The sequence below is a fragment of the Gavialis gangeticus genome, unplaced genomic scaffold, assembly GCF_001723915.1.
Source record: "Gavialis gangeticus isolate Ggan-Ray unplaced genomic scaffold, GavGan_comp1, whole genome shotgun sequence".
Lineage (NCBI taxonomy): Eukaryota > Metazoa > Chordata > Crocodylia > Gavialidae > Gavialis > Gavialis gangeticus.
In genome coordinates this window covers 26,368,249-26,382,869 of record NW_017728994.1, presented here as the reverse complement: position 1 = coordinate 26,382,869, position 14,621 = coordinate 26,368,249, and the positions used below count along the sequence as shown (strand labels likewise).

At 49.9% G+C, this 14,621-nt stretch overlaps 1 protein-coding gene across 3 annotated transcripts in view; it reads left to right on the top strand.

The window, feature by feature from the left end:
• LOC109287385 (neurotrypsin-like) overlaps window positions 1-14,621 on the top strand; it is a 61,926-nt gene that overhangs the window by 37,742 nt on the left and 9,563 nt on the right. For all 3 annotated transcript variants that reach the window (XM_019502422.1, XM_019502424.1, XM_019502423.1), the window contains 6 exons: window positions 3,053-3,252; window positions 5,206-5,347; window positions 5,651-5,856; window positions 6,501-6,579; window positions 10,605-10,727; window positions 12,596-12,876. In XM_019502422.1, coding sequence (XP_019357967.1) covers window positions 3,053-3,252; window positions 5,206-5,347; window positions 5,651-5,856; window positions 6,501-6,579; window positions 10,605-10,727; window positions 12,596-12,876 — 1,031 coding nt within the window. The remainder of the gene's footprint in view (window positions 1-3,052; window positions 3,253-5,205; window positions 5,348-5,650; window positions 5,857-6,500; window positions 6,580-10,604; window positions 10,728-12,595; window positions 12,877-14,621) is intronic.

Below are 14,621 nucleotides of genomic sequence, written 5' to 3'. Positions count from 1 at the left end.
TGGACATGAAGAAGCTGCTGCTGCCAAGTTAAGAACCTGCTGCTGTTGTTGGCGGCAGCAGCAGCAGGGGATGGGGGTAGCGAGCAGCTGGATGCAAAGCTAGCTGCAGCGGAGTGGAGTCTCTGTGGCCGCTCCACCCAGCTCTGTGGGGCCCCCCAAAGTGCGGGGCCCAGGGCAGTCACCCTGATTTGCCCCTCCTCCAGGACAGCTCTGTCTGTGGGTACAGGATTTGTGGGGTGTGTGATTGTGTATGGGGGAGGGTGGCTGTGGGGAGATGGAGGACAGCTGTGTGTGGGCTCCAAGTGGCTGCACCTGGAAGCACTGGCAGTGGGAGGGGGGGGCAGCCACTTTTCCCCCATGCTGAGCAGCAATTTGTCCCGTGCTGCCGCTGTTCAGTCCAGATAAGCGAGTGCAGGGCACGTGTGGTCAGGGCTCTGTGTACTGGTCCCTGCCTGTACCGTGGGACTGGGGCAGAGGGGACTGGGAGCGAGCGGGAATACAGTGACAGCCAGGTGGGAGTGCAGGGCCCATGCCAGTGTCCTGGGGCCAGTGCCGGCAGGGCCCAGATCAAGGAAGCAGGAGTGTGGGGTCCCGGTCGGCAGGGGCTCTGTGGAGTCAGGCCAGCTCTCCTCTCTCCTTTCTGGCACAGCCCAGCCCAGCTCCATAGACTCCTGCCAGCCTATGCCTCACATTCCTGCTGGCCTGTTCTGGGCCCTACCGGCACTGGCCCCAGGACATCAGCATGGGGCCATCGCTCCCACACACCTGCTCACTTTCACTTCCCCCCACCCCTGCCACCACTTTCTCTACTTTCCTGCACACCTGCCAGCCACTCTGCTTCATGTGGCTCCAAGCTGCATGGCCATGATGGCAGGACTCAGCAGGAGCTGGCCTGACCCTGAGGACTGGGATGATTGCCCATGGTCCTCTGCCCCCTGCCCCCCCGCCCCTTTTCTTCTTACCTGAATTTCTCACTCTGGCACAGGGAGGCACGAACAGCCCCCTGGTCCCAGGCCAGAAGCTTCTGCTAGACAGGGCTTCTGGCTGGGTGGGTGCGGGGCCTGTCAGGCCTTGCTGTTAAAGGGTCCTGCCGTGGCTTCCCCTGGGCCCTACTGCCCCTGGTTCCTATCATCTTTGACAGGCAGCCAGGGGCGGATAAATATTAATTTTCTAAATTTTGGGGGCTTCTGTGGGCCATATAGAATGGCCTGGCAGGCTGGATCTGGCCCGTGGACCATATTTTGCCCACCCCAGATTATTGTGTGATCACCCTTCATGGGAAAGTGGAGTCCTTAGTTCCTCTGGTATCTTCCAATTTAAAGATCTTTAAGTTCATGCAGAGAGCAGGGTACAAGCCTGACGCCACCTGCATGGATTCCCCCCCTTCAAGATAGAAATGTTTTCAGTCCTTAAATCTCCAGCTGTATGAACTCAAGCTGTCATTCAGCTGCCTCGGTACTGCAAAAAGGGACTGCCTAGGAAAATTGGGTTGGTGTTAGAGATTCAGCAAACAGCATTTCCCTTTAAACCAGGGCTGAATGAAGCTCCATCAAGGTACAAGGGGAGAGGTCTTTGGGGGAAAGTTTTAAACTAGTGTGCTGGCCAATGGGGGCCTCTAAAGTTTCACTTCAACATTTGTGTACCGATTGGGATGTACTTGTAGGATCCCAGCTTAGGCAACTGGCAGAATAGAATCTGATTTCTGTCTTGCAGTTTCAAATGGATATATCTTTCTGCCCTTTCTATACTAGGCCGTTCTGTAGTGTTTAAACAACTCCTATTTACCAGAGACAATTCCAGTTCAGTGCTAGGTGAAACAATCCCTGCCTGCACACAGTGCATAAAAGAGTATAGAAGTATATGATATTTTAAACCAGCCATTGATTTTTTTGAACAATAAAACTGCTTCTCTCTGCCACTCTCCTCACCCTCTGCACTTGGTGTCATGTCTATGAGCCAGCTCTAGCAAAAACTGCAAAGCAAGTGCTGGTGTGGAGAAATGAACAAATTACACAGAGGTGGGGGAATTTACCAAGTGAACACTGATCCTTGGCAACTGGTTTGTGTGTCCACTCTATCCCACAGTAAGAAGAGGCTAAGCTACAGTCGTTTAGCAGTTCTTTTATTTATAGGTTAGCTGTCCCACTTATCACTGTCACTTCTGCTTATCAGAGGATACAGTGGACACACAAATGGTTCACAGATCACCTGCTCTCACAACCTTTAATTCAGTGTTATGTAAGTTTAAAAAAATAGGACTGTTTAGTCTGGAGAAGCCAAGAGTTAGGGGATTTGATAACATTTTTAAAATACATAAAGAGGATGGAGATAGACTTTTGTCTGTGGCTCTAGGGCAGTGCTTCCCAAACTCTGACAGATTGCGCACCACCAATTTAAAATTATACAACCTTAAGTACCACCAGCAATTTTTTCAGTTCAACTTTAAGTACCACCAGCAAATTTTTCTCATATAAAGTAATTATAATAAATCTGTTAATGCTGTTAATACTGACAGGTTGTTTGTGTACCACTGGTGGTACCTGTACCACAGATTGGGAACCACTGCTCTAGGGGATGGGACTAGGAGCAGTGGCCTGAAACTGCAGCACAGGAAATTTAGTCTGGAGATTAGGAAGAAGTTTCTCACTGTGATGGCATTTTTAAGCATTGGGGCAGGCTCGCTAGAAAGACTGTGGGATCTACATCTCTGAAAATTTTCAAGAGCAAGTTGGACAGACACTTGACTGGGATGGTTTAATCAGGGATGATCCTGCCTTGAACAGGGGACTGAACTAGATGATTTTGTGAGGTCTCTTCCAGCCCTTTTTAGCTTTTCCTGTACTGTCTCTCTTGTGTCAGTGATGGGCTGTCTATCCTGGGTTAGGAAAGTTGCTTTCCACCAATAATTTGGCATAATCACCTCAGCCTCTTTAGCTCTATAGGTTCTTCAGGATTCATGGCTGCTGTTGGATCTGGGCCTTGGGTCAGCACACAGGGTTCTGGAGAATAGTGAAAGAGGGCTTTGACTGACATGTTTAATTCCTTCTCCTAGTGGCCCTGCTTGCCTGGCTGGTGAGGGGGAGTATGCAGCTGGCCTAGGCTTTATTCTCTTGGATGATGTGGGCTGCAAAGGCACAGAGCTGTCCCTCCTGGATTGTCCTCACAGCAACTGGGGGCAACATGACTGCTCACATGCTGAAGATGTAGGCATCCGCTGCTCTCCTGAGAACAAGATCTTTGATGGGACCTTGGGTAACTTAATCCATCTCTGCCTCTGACTGTGGAGGGTGGGGGCAGTAGCTTGAATTTCCATGCCTCGTTGGGGGCCCAAGCAGGAACCTGAGCTCTTCCTGCTCTCTGGGCTGTTGCACAAATAGTTTTGCTTCCAAGAAAAGCGGTTCTGTTGCCTCCTGGTTTGGGAAAGCACCTGCTAGGAAGAGTTCTAGTTGTCCTGTAGTTGGATCACTGAGCTGCTGTTTTCAAGTGCTCAACACAATGCACAACAAGAACGTTTTCTGCTGCTGCCCAGAGCATATGTCTATGAACACATGGTCAGCAATGCCACTGGTCAGTTCCCTCTTGGTGCCATACCCCACCCATGATTCCACTACATCCTCTCCTCCTGCACCATGTTGGGCTGGCTTCCCTTTCCCTTCATGCAGTTTGGTCCGTGACTCCAGTGTGTAAAAAGAAACTGCATCTGCCAAAATGAATCCTGGGGAGCTGTCAGCATGGGAGGGTGACCCTCCATCTGGAATCCCATTACCCAACAGTGGGATATTTAGGCCTTGTTTCCACAGGAACATTTATTTAGCTAAATCAGTTCATCACCCTTGCACCTGCCCACCTCTGGCCACTCCCACCCCCCACTCTGCCAGCTGCACCGCTGGAGTAGAGCCAAGTGGGATAGGGTGGGGATGGATGTGGGCTGCAGCCTTGGGGCTTCCCACCCTGCTCCCCTTTCCCTATACTGGCTGCATGCCCCCTGTTGGCCCAGCAGCAGTGGGGGGCAAAATTCCACACCACTGCTGCACCCAGTGCTACCAGAGGGGCAGGGGGGTGCCTTGCCATGGCAGCACAGGGCTCCCAGGAGGAGGACAGCAGGGCGGGGAACCCTGAGCCCATAGTGGGCAGCCTGCATCCACCCCATGCACAAATTGTGGGGGGGGCATCTGCTCCCCATGCTCTTCCCCTGCAGAGTGCACACAGCAGCAAGGAGCTTCCCCCTGTCCCATGCCCCACACCCCTGGACGAGCTGCCTGTGGCTCTGTCCCACTCCACACACTGTCCTGGCTCTGTCCATGCCCCTAGCCCCTGCCCCACTCCCTTCCTTCCTCACTGTGGGGGCCTTGATCTGCCCCACCATCTTCCCCGCCCTCCCCCACATAGACTTACCTGCAGGGAGTTGCTCTTCACTGCTGCCAAACTGTTTTCCCAGCCATGTGCATGTGCGCGGGTATGTATATGCATGTGGCACCCCCTGTGTCCCACTCCTAGCAGCCCCTTGCAGGCTGGAATGCTGCCAGCCTGCAAGGGAAAACCAGAGGTTTTCATTCCCTTCATGATGCTGCAAATCCAGGACAAATGCTGTCCTGGAATAATGCAGACCAGGACTGGGACTTAAGGTTTCCATTGCGGGACTGTCCCGCCCAGTTAGGGACAGGTTGTCTCCCTAGTCCACAAATGGCAGTTGCTTCTCTTTAATTGCATTGGTTTGTAGCTGAGCCTGGTGAAGTTGGTACAACTTCCTTGCTTAGACATGGCCTGATTCCCCACCACTTTCCCTGCAACAGGCACTTCCTAGCCTTCTAGCTGGGTTTTGCCATTTATGCAGAAGCAGCGTTCTGGTTTTTCCCAGGTTGTAGAGTTCTCTCTCCCCACTTACCTTATTATATTTCCAAGGTGTGTGTGAGCTTGCCTTTACTCGGCTTTGTACTTGTCATCTTTCCTTCCCCTTAGGGCCATTTGTTTATTTCCATCTTCATTCAGCTTCTGGAATGCGTAAGGGTTTTCACTGTGTATTGAGTTAACTATGATGCACCGTGTCCAGGAGCTAGCAGGGAGGAGGTGAAGGGAGGTGGGTAGGACATTGCTATATAAATAAAACTGTTGTTGTTTCCTACCTCTTTGTCAGCCCTGTGCCGTTTGGCCTTCTCACTCAACATATTTATCTTTGTGATGTTCACTGTGCCCATTCCCCTGCAGGGCCCCCTGTGCGGCTGGTGGACGGAGAGAGCACAAAGGAAGGGCGGGTAGAGGTGTTCCTGAATGGGCAGTGGGGCAGTGTCTGCGATGATGGCTGGACAGACAGGGATGCCACAGTGGTTTGTAGGCAGCTGGGATACAGGTAAGAGGTCAGCAGGTGTACCATAAAGGAACTCTAGGCAGGAGTCATTTCCTTTTGATTCATCCCTTCCAGGGAATAGATTTGTGTTCTTTTCCTTCTGTTTGAGCACTGCTGTGTATAAAGGAGAAAGTACTGCCCTATTCCCTTCTATCCTGGAGCCTTGCATCTGTGGAACTCTGGGACCACTGCAGGAATGGAGTAATTCATGTGGCTGGAGATAAAACATTGTCATAAGAATATTTTGCTGTACTGAGTTCCCATACTTTGTGTTCATAGTAGATTGGCCATCCCCTCTCATTTCAGTGGCACAGCAAAAGCCAGGACAATGGCATATTTTGGGGAAGGGCACGGACCCATCCACTTGGACAATGTGGAGTGCAGTGGCTCAGAGCGTGCTTTGGGGGAATGTACCAAGTCTGACAGTGGGATTCACAACTGCTGGCACAGTGAGGATGCCGGTGTGATCTGCAGCTACAGGGAAGAGAAGGCCCAGGACATCAGTAATGAAGGTGCAGTGTGTGTTTCTTCTGTCCCTTGCCCTGAAGAGCCTTTTCCTTGGGTTGCAGGGAGTTATAAGAACTCTGGTTTGTGCTCCATCACTCTTTCCCTAACACTTCCTTGTAGCTGAAGCTGGCCCTAGGCAGGTTGAGTTTCTCTGCAGCTAATAAGCCTCTTCCCATTGTCTTCAGTGCCTTCTCTTAGAAGTTTGGTTTGGAGCAACCATGTGGTCCCACCAAACAGCTCTCCTGCCCCTTGCCCTGTTATGCTTCTGAGCTGCCAGGAGCTCAAGCACCAGTGTTTCTCCCTTGTTCCTTAGCGTACCTGAGAGTGACTCAGAGGCAGTAATTATGAGCTCCTTTTGATCTGCAGAGAAGGTAGATTTTGGGTCCTGTCTCAGTTTTGGGATGAGAATCAAAGCAAGTGAAGCACTGTCAGTCATAATGAGGCATGTGTCATTCTCATCAGCCACAGAGGAACAAGTGCTGCATAATATGGCTTGAACAGAGCAGAGTATTTAATTGGGCCTGCCCACCTCCATCAAGATGAGGTCCCTCATGGGAGCACTGTATATTTTCTTGGCCTCACAGCAGTGAATGATGCCTGTCAGCTCCGCTGATGATGTCTACCTAATTGTTCTGGTTTTGCTATACAGATTCAGTGTCCAGCATGTGTGGGATGCGCTTGCTTCACCGTCGCAAAAAAAGGATCATAGGTGGAAACAAGTCCCTCAGGTATTGTCCTCTGACTGCTGGAAAAGGTACAGCCGGCATCAGCTGTCCTGCAAGCTCTGGGCAGAGGAAGCAGGTGCCAGGCCTGATCAGAATAGGATGTACCAGCCCTTTAGAGAACCCTATGGCCTCCCCACAAATATGGGCTTCAGTTCTTTCCTTATATCTTAGGGACATCCCCAGTGAGTTCTGCTTTTTCAGTGACATGCTGTATAATCAGTGTAGCTTTGACAGCCCTGGTACTGAACTCCTCTAGCTATCCACAGGATGGGGGCATCAACTGTGTAAATGTACTCCATATGGGTTACAATTTGTCGCCTTTCCATAAGCAATCATGGCCTCTCTGCTGATTCTGTTGGGGAAGACAGGCAGTGCCAGGTGTGAAGGTGTTTTCAGTGACTGAGATGAAACAAAACCACTGGATTGACTCACTTCATACAGGCCCATATACTTATAATGACTTTGGGTCTCTGCTGACCTGGCCCAGATTGTAACTGATGCCTGTCCCAGCCTGTAACAATATGGAGTGAGGGTTATGCAGAAGTTTAAGTTGCCATCAAGATCCTATTTAGTTGGAACAAATTACACAGAGCAAAGTAATAATCTTCCTGGTCCCCTGAGGAAGTATTTAGTACAGTGGTAGGCTGTTATCAAGGATGGGTCACTGTTATGCTAATTTCTCTTATAATCATAACTATGAGTAATTAATCCAAAGGGAAGGGTTACTAATAACATTTTTTTTCTAATGCTGAGCTGAACAAATAGGTAGATGGTTGCAAAACTATGAACGGAGTATAGAGATTCTTATGCAGGAATCAGAATATCAAAATATGCCCACCTGATAGTTGAATCTAAATCATCTGTTTAACTAGGCAGTGCCCAGCTTTGCTTTTCTCCAATAAATACAGCTCAGCGCACTGCCATCCACAGTCACACAATTGCCCATTTTTCTGTCCTGGGTCAGGGGTGGGGAAAAAATCTTACATCTTTCCCAAATACATCTGGTGCTGGCCCGCATTGGAAACTGGTCTGGTGTAGCCATCCCTTGTTCCTGTTTAAGTGCATCTACAGGAAGACTTGTAAAGTACCAGCAATGGCCTTTCTTTCCCAGCTTTGCTCTCCTGTGGTGCAGTTGTTCTACTAAACTTAAACCCCTGAGGACTCCAAGATGCTTTCTCTGAATGGATTCTGCATGTTCAGTCCTACCTTGTCTGTTTAAAGTAACAGTGAGGTCCAGGCTCTACCTGACTCTTAACTGCTACCCACAAAGCACTGGTGAGATGCTTGGAATTGCATTTATGGTTCCTTCTTCTTTGCATTACCTCATCTGTGTGTATGCCAAAGTACCCGAGGGAAAATGTGTCATAGTTTCATAGTTTGTAGGGTTGGAAGGGACCCAAGCAGATCATCAAGTCCGACCCTCTGCCATGGCAGGAAAGAGTACTGGGGTCAAATGACCCCGGCAAGGTGTCTATCTAGCCTCCCCTTAAAGACCCCCAGGTTAGGAGCGAGGACCATTTCCCTTGGAAGTTGGTACCAGATCCTAGCTGCCCTGTGAAGTAGTGCCTTCTGATATCCAGCCTGAATCTGCTCTCTGTCAGCTTATGCCCGTTGTTTCTTGTTACTCCTGGGGGAACAGGGACTCTCCCATTGCCTGCTGGTCTCCCTTGGTCAGTTTACAGACAGCCACCAGATCCCCTCTCAGCCTCCTCTTGTGGAGGCTGAACAGGTTCAGATCCCATAACCTATCCTCATAGGACCTGCCCTGTTGCCCCCTGATCATGTGAGTGGCCCTCCTCTGGACCCTCTCCATGTTGTCCACATCCCTCTTGAAGTGCAGCGCCCAGAACTGGATGCAGTACTCCAACTGCAGCCTGACCAAGGTCATACAGAGAGGGAGGATCACCTCCTTGGACCTGCTTGTGATGCATCTGTGGATGCATGACAAGGTGCAGTTGGCCTTCCTGACTGCATCCCCACACTGTCGGCCCATGTTCATCTTTGAGTCAATGATGACTCCAAGATCCTTATCTGCCTCTGCACTGACAAGAAGGGAGTTCCCCAGCCTGTAGATATGCTGCTGGTTCTTCCTCCCCAGGTGCAGCACCTTGCACTTGTCAGTGTTAAAACCTATCCTGTTCTCATCCGCCCACCTCTGTAACCTGTCCAGATCTGATTGCAGCTTGTCACTCCCCTCTAGCATGCCCACCTCCCCCCACATCTTAGTGTCATCTGCAAATTTGAACAAGGTGCTATTCACCTCCTCGTCCAAGTTGCTGATGAAGATGTTGAACAGTGCGGGCCTGAGGACTGAGCCCTGGAGGACCCCACTGCCCACATCCCTCCAGGTCAAAAATGACCCATCCACCACCACTCTCTGGGTGCAGCCCTCCAGCCAATTGGCGACCTATCTGACAGTGTAGGGATCGACACCACAGTCGCTTAATTTTTTAATGAGAATGGGGTGAGAGACAGTGTTGAAGGCTTTTCTAAAGTCCAGAAAAACTACATCCACCACGATGCCAGCGTCCAAGGATTTAGTGACCTGGTCATAGAAGGCCATCAGGTTGGTCTGACAGGACCTGCCTCTAATGAACCCATGTTGGTTGCCCCTAAGCATAACTCCCCTGCTTGCCCCTCGCAGATGTGCTCCTGGATAATTTTCTCGAAGAGTTTCCCCAGGATCGAGGTAAGACTAACTCGAGTTTCCTGGGTCCTCCCTCCTCCCTTTTTTGAAAACGGGAACCGCATTGGCCTTTTCCAGTCCTCTGGCACCTCACCAGAGCACCACGACTGCTCGTAAAGCTGTGCCAGGGGTCCCATAATGACCTCTGCTAATTCCCTCAGCTCTCTGGGGTGGAGATCACCAGGACCTGCTGATTTGGACGCATCCAGTCCCACCAGGAGGTCCCTGACTAGGTCCACTCTGACCCTGGGCCTGGCTGTACCTCCCCTGGGACCATCAGGGATCATGATGGGGGGGATGACCTGGTCCCTGCTCAGAAAAATGGAGGCAAAGAAGTTGTTAAGCAAGTTAGCTTTGACGTCTGGTGCGACCACCAGACTTCCTAGCGTGTCCTGCAGAGGCCCCACGTTACCCGGAACCTTCTTTTTACCCCCTATGTATTTAAAAAAAGGATTTCTTGTTATCCTTGATCTGGATAGCTAGTCCCAGTTCCATCTCCGCCTTGGCCTTCCTAACCGCCCCCCTACAGCCCCAAGCAACCGAGGTATAGTCCTCCCTGGTGGTGGCCCCTCCCTTCCATTGGGTGTACACCTCCTTTTAAGCCTTGAGATGTTCCTGGATGCTTTTTGTTAGCTATGGGGGCTTTTGAGCACTCTTGTTCCCTTTGACCCTTGTTGGGATTGCCACCCTTTTTCAGGTTGGAGGATTGTCTCCTTAAGGAACAAAGTGTCATCACCACTTCCCCCCATCGCCCAAAACACACACCTAGTTACCTGCCCTGTTCTATTCCAGGTTGATTGCTGGTTTCTTATTTCAGAGGCAAATGCAAGGAACCCAGGCTTCCTTTCTTGCCTTCCCCAGAGACATAGCTGGCAATATTGAGGGTCTCAGAAGAGACTGCTGGGGCCTGATTTTTGTTGTACTCCTTAAACCCTTTTCTGCATTACAGAGGTCTTTTAGCAGATGGCTATCTTAGGTAAGGATGTGAAAGGATCACATGCCGTGCTGTAGTTGGGCCAGCAGAAAATGGCCTCTGCCAGCCTTACCATTGCCATTCAGGGGAGTTGGTGTAACTCTAGTGTCAGAAAAACTTCTGCCAGCAGACCTGCATCTACACCTGGGAGTCTGTCTACCAACCTGCTGGCAGCAGCCCCCACAGTGAAGACATAGGGATAGTTAGGTTATCTCCAGTGGCAATTCCTGAAGTTGACCTTTGGGTGAAGGACTGCTTGGATGGAGAATGAGAGGGGAGAGGGGGCATATCAGGGAGACTGGAGAGGAAAGCACTGCCCCTTGTGTGCACATTTGTGTATGCCCCTAATGGCCTCTCTTTCTTCTTCAGGGGAGGTTGGCCATGGCAAGCATCGCTGAGGCTGAAGGGGTTTCACAGAGATGCACGTCTGCTGTGTGGAGCGACACTAATCAGCAGCTGCTGGGTGGTGACTGCAGCACACTGCTTCAAAAGGTTGGTGGTGGGGGTTGTGGGACCTCCAATGCTTATTAAGGAACATTCAACCACTTGCCCTCCCCAATGGTAACCCACCACGAGGATCTCTGAGAAAAAGGGGGCTTCTGTCCTCTGAACACCTGAAAGAGCCATTAGCTCTTGATAATCCCAGTAGTGTTGAGACAAGCTCTGACACAAGGGTTGCTGTTTATGATGCAGGATGTCTTTGGTGGCTGCATGGGGATAAGTGCATGTAACCCTGGCGGTGGTGCTACCCACAGCCACGTCCAACTTTTCAGGATCCTGGGGTGCCAATAGGTCTTGGTCAACTCCCACTCCATCTACAGGCTGGGAGCCACCACTCAGTGGAGTGCTCTCCTCTGGTTCTCCCCACACCAGACCATACACTAAATGACTGTTTACAATAATTTATTATTTACAATAGTAACTGAGAAATTAACAGATTCAACATCACGCAGGTAACAAACATTGTATTTTCAATGAGCTTGATAATACTCTATACCAGCAAATAGAAGCAAATACTTATCATATAGCAAAAGCAATTATGTTCTCAAATTTAGCACTCAGGCAACTTATAACAGGTATGTACACCTAATCAGCCAGATCCCCACAAAATCACTCTACCCAGAGCAAAGCAATCAACTGTGAGATGGTTGCAGTTGAGCATCTGTAGAGCTGTGCTCACTGCCTCAGAAAAGGTGTAGCAATGCTGTCATCTGGACGGAAGACGGAGTTGTCTGTCAGGACCTTGGGTGCAGCTGCTCCTGAGGCCGGGGATTCTTCCCTTTTCCAGTCTTTCCTTGCAAACAGTCACAGCTTCCCTAAGGCAGCTCCCTTGTGTTTGGCACCTGGAGTGCCCCTTCTTAGCTGTACTTTATTGAGCTCGCTGCTGGAGCTCCCACAAAGCCAAGATTCCCTGCTGCTTTCTTTAGGTCTCCCAGAGAACCTTCTCTGGCAACTAGTTTCCCTGATTCCCTCCCAGTGAATCCCTGCACCTAGGGAACTAAAGAGTGGGGAGAGGAACCGGTTTGCACAAACCCTGCTCCTTTTAGCAAAGGATACCAGGTGATCCTGGGTACTCAGTAGCTTATGGCTCCTCTGCCCTCAGTAGCAGCTCACTCAGCAACAATTCTTCTGCCAGTAGTCCTCTCAGAAGCAATTGTACTGGTAGCAGCTCCCTTCAGAAGCAGACCTTTTGCTGACAGCCCTTAGTTACTCTCTCTCCCAGACCTCCCTCCCCTGCCCTCCCCCTGCTTCTCGCCCAGGAGTTGCAGCTGTCCAATCCCCCATGCATGCATTTAGCAGCCTTCAGCCCCAAGCTTCAGCTGGTTACCTTGCTGCTATATCTGTGTGCACAGTCTGCTTCAAATCCACATCCTAATGGTGCAAACACCCTGATTGGGCTTGCAAGCCCTGAGCAAACCCTTCAGCATCTTTACATGCATAAGCCAATGTATCTTTGCTTTATCTCTCAGTGTCTGAAGTGTTACAGCTTTGAATGAGTATGCATTTTACTGTCCTGTCAATAGTTTGAGGAACAGCAAACTGAGGAGACTGAGCCTGAAATGGCTGTGAACAATGTATTACAGCTAATTCTATAGAGGGGAGCCGGGAAGCCCATTTGTATGTGCCAGTCAACAACTGTGTCTTTACCTGCTTAAACTGCCATTTTTCTTGTTTTTATTTTGGGGGGATTAAGAAGAGCTGGCTCTGACAGCCAAAGCCATTGCCTGGCACACCAGTGGGCACCACAGGAGTAATAAGATCTTTGCCAGTGCAGTGTCTCTCTACCCAGTAGCAAAGCACTTGTGTCCAGGCAATAGAAGTATGACTTCATTTTGGGTGGCTCCATGTCTCTTGGACAGGTTTGGCATTGATGTGCGCCGTTACTTGCTGCGAGTGGGTGATTACCACACTGGTGTGAAGGATGAGTTTGAGAGAGAGCTGCCTGTGGAGAGGATCGTCCTTCACAGGACCTACCAGTCCAGCAGCAATGACAATGACATTGCCCTGGTCAGGATGCGGGGCAGGGATGGCCACTGCGTATCCTTCAATCACCACGTTGTGCCTGTTTGCCTCCCTGACAGGAAGGAGAAGTCTGCCATTAACCGCCAGGTCTGCATCATTTCAGGATGGGGAGACACAGGTGAGTAAGGGGCTAGATGGTCACAAGCTTTGAGGGGCCAAAAATGCAAATGCTGGAATAATCCCAGGAGATGGGGTACTGGTGGAGAGGGAAGAGCCCAAAGAAGAGGATGGGCAGAGGAATAGACTGAATTCCATGGGGCTGAATTAAAACCTAAGTGTAGTATAGACAAGATGATGGGAGCAGCCCAGTCGTCACACACAGCACCTGGGATCAGTAGTCTGCACTGGTTCTGATTTATGTCTAGGTGCAAGTCAGGGCCACCTCCCTAACTGTCTTATTCTCTTCCTACCCTAAATGCACAGGGGAAGGGAAGCAGGGACAAAGATGCCTTTGCGCCATGGGGTGTTTCCTTTTTTCTGGTGCTCTCTCAGGGTCTGTGTGGTTCATGGTGCAAGTCAAAGCAAATGGAGTGTCCTTGGAGCTGTGGGGAGAGGAAAATGCTGCCAAATGTGGTCATCCCAGTGTGCCCACACAGCCAGTATTTAGATGGAAGGCCAGGTACAAGGCTTGTACTTATAACAGGCTGGTAGACCCCTATGTTACTCCTGTGTGCATTTCCACAGCTTCCTCCCTCTTTAGGCTACTGGAGTGATAGAAATGGTTGATGGAAATAAAGAATCAATCCCAGAGTGTTTTATTCATAAAGTCCCTCGCTCCTGGGTGAATACTCAAGACACCATCTTTCTCCCTATGCACTAGATAGCTTTTCACACAAGCTGGGTCACTCTTGCCAGCACCCAGGGCAGACTTTAGCCTGGAGCTGGCAACAGGGTATTCTTAATAGGATTCAGATGTGTGCTTCATCTGTCTGGTGCAGCCCAGTGCTACGTGATGTTGCTGTCAGGCTTCCTCTGTGCTGTATGATGTGTAAATGCACCCCAAGGTCATTGTAGAACTTAAGTCCTTTGAGAAGTTTAGGAGATGGTGTCAAGCCCTGTGACCAACTGTCCTGTCTTCCCCAGCTGTAGTGCAGGGCCTGGCTGGGGGAAACTTAGCTGAGACTGCTCTTGCTGGAGCTGATCTGTGCAGACATGCTGTCAAAGGCAAATACACCCAGCAGTCTGTCTGTTGGTTTTGGAGCCTCTTTTCCTTCCCACATGTCTCTCTGGCTGTTGCCCAAATGTTTAACTGCAAGTATACATTTGCCTTTGGAGCCAGTGGTCCCAGGGGCAAGTATGGAGGGTGGTGAATGATTTAGCTACTAAACTTCCACTGGATTTAATGGGATTTGTGGAAAGAACTCCTCCTTCCTTTGAAGAGAAGCAGTCCTATTGAGAGATCATCTCTGGAGGACGTTTCACTCTGCAGCACCTTATCTATCTTGGCATTCAACAGCTGCAGTGAGGTAACTGGCCTTTTCCCCTCCAGAGTCCCTTGTGCTCAGCTAAAAGGAGCCTGCACAGGAGAAAAAAAATCAAAGTGCTGCTTGATGGCATCTTTCTGGTATATATTGTAAAGAAGGCTTGAAATGAATGTTTCTTTCTGTACATTTCTTCAGTAGGAAGGAGCTCCTAAAAAGTGGGGGCGGTGTCTTTTCTTCCATGGACTGTGTCTAAGATTAAGTTATTAGAAGGAAAAGAGATTATTAGACTGTTTAGAGCTTTGTTTTCATTACCATAATACCTGTGTAGTTCAGCGTGTTGGAGAGAAAAGCCCTTTCTGTGAAAGATTGTACAGAAACCCTGTTTCAACTGACAGAGCTCTCTAGCAAAAACATGGGCAATAAAGAATAGGTCTTCCTG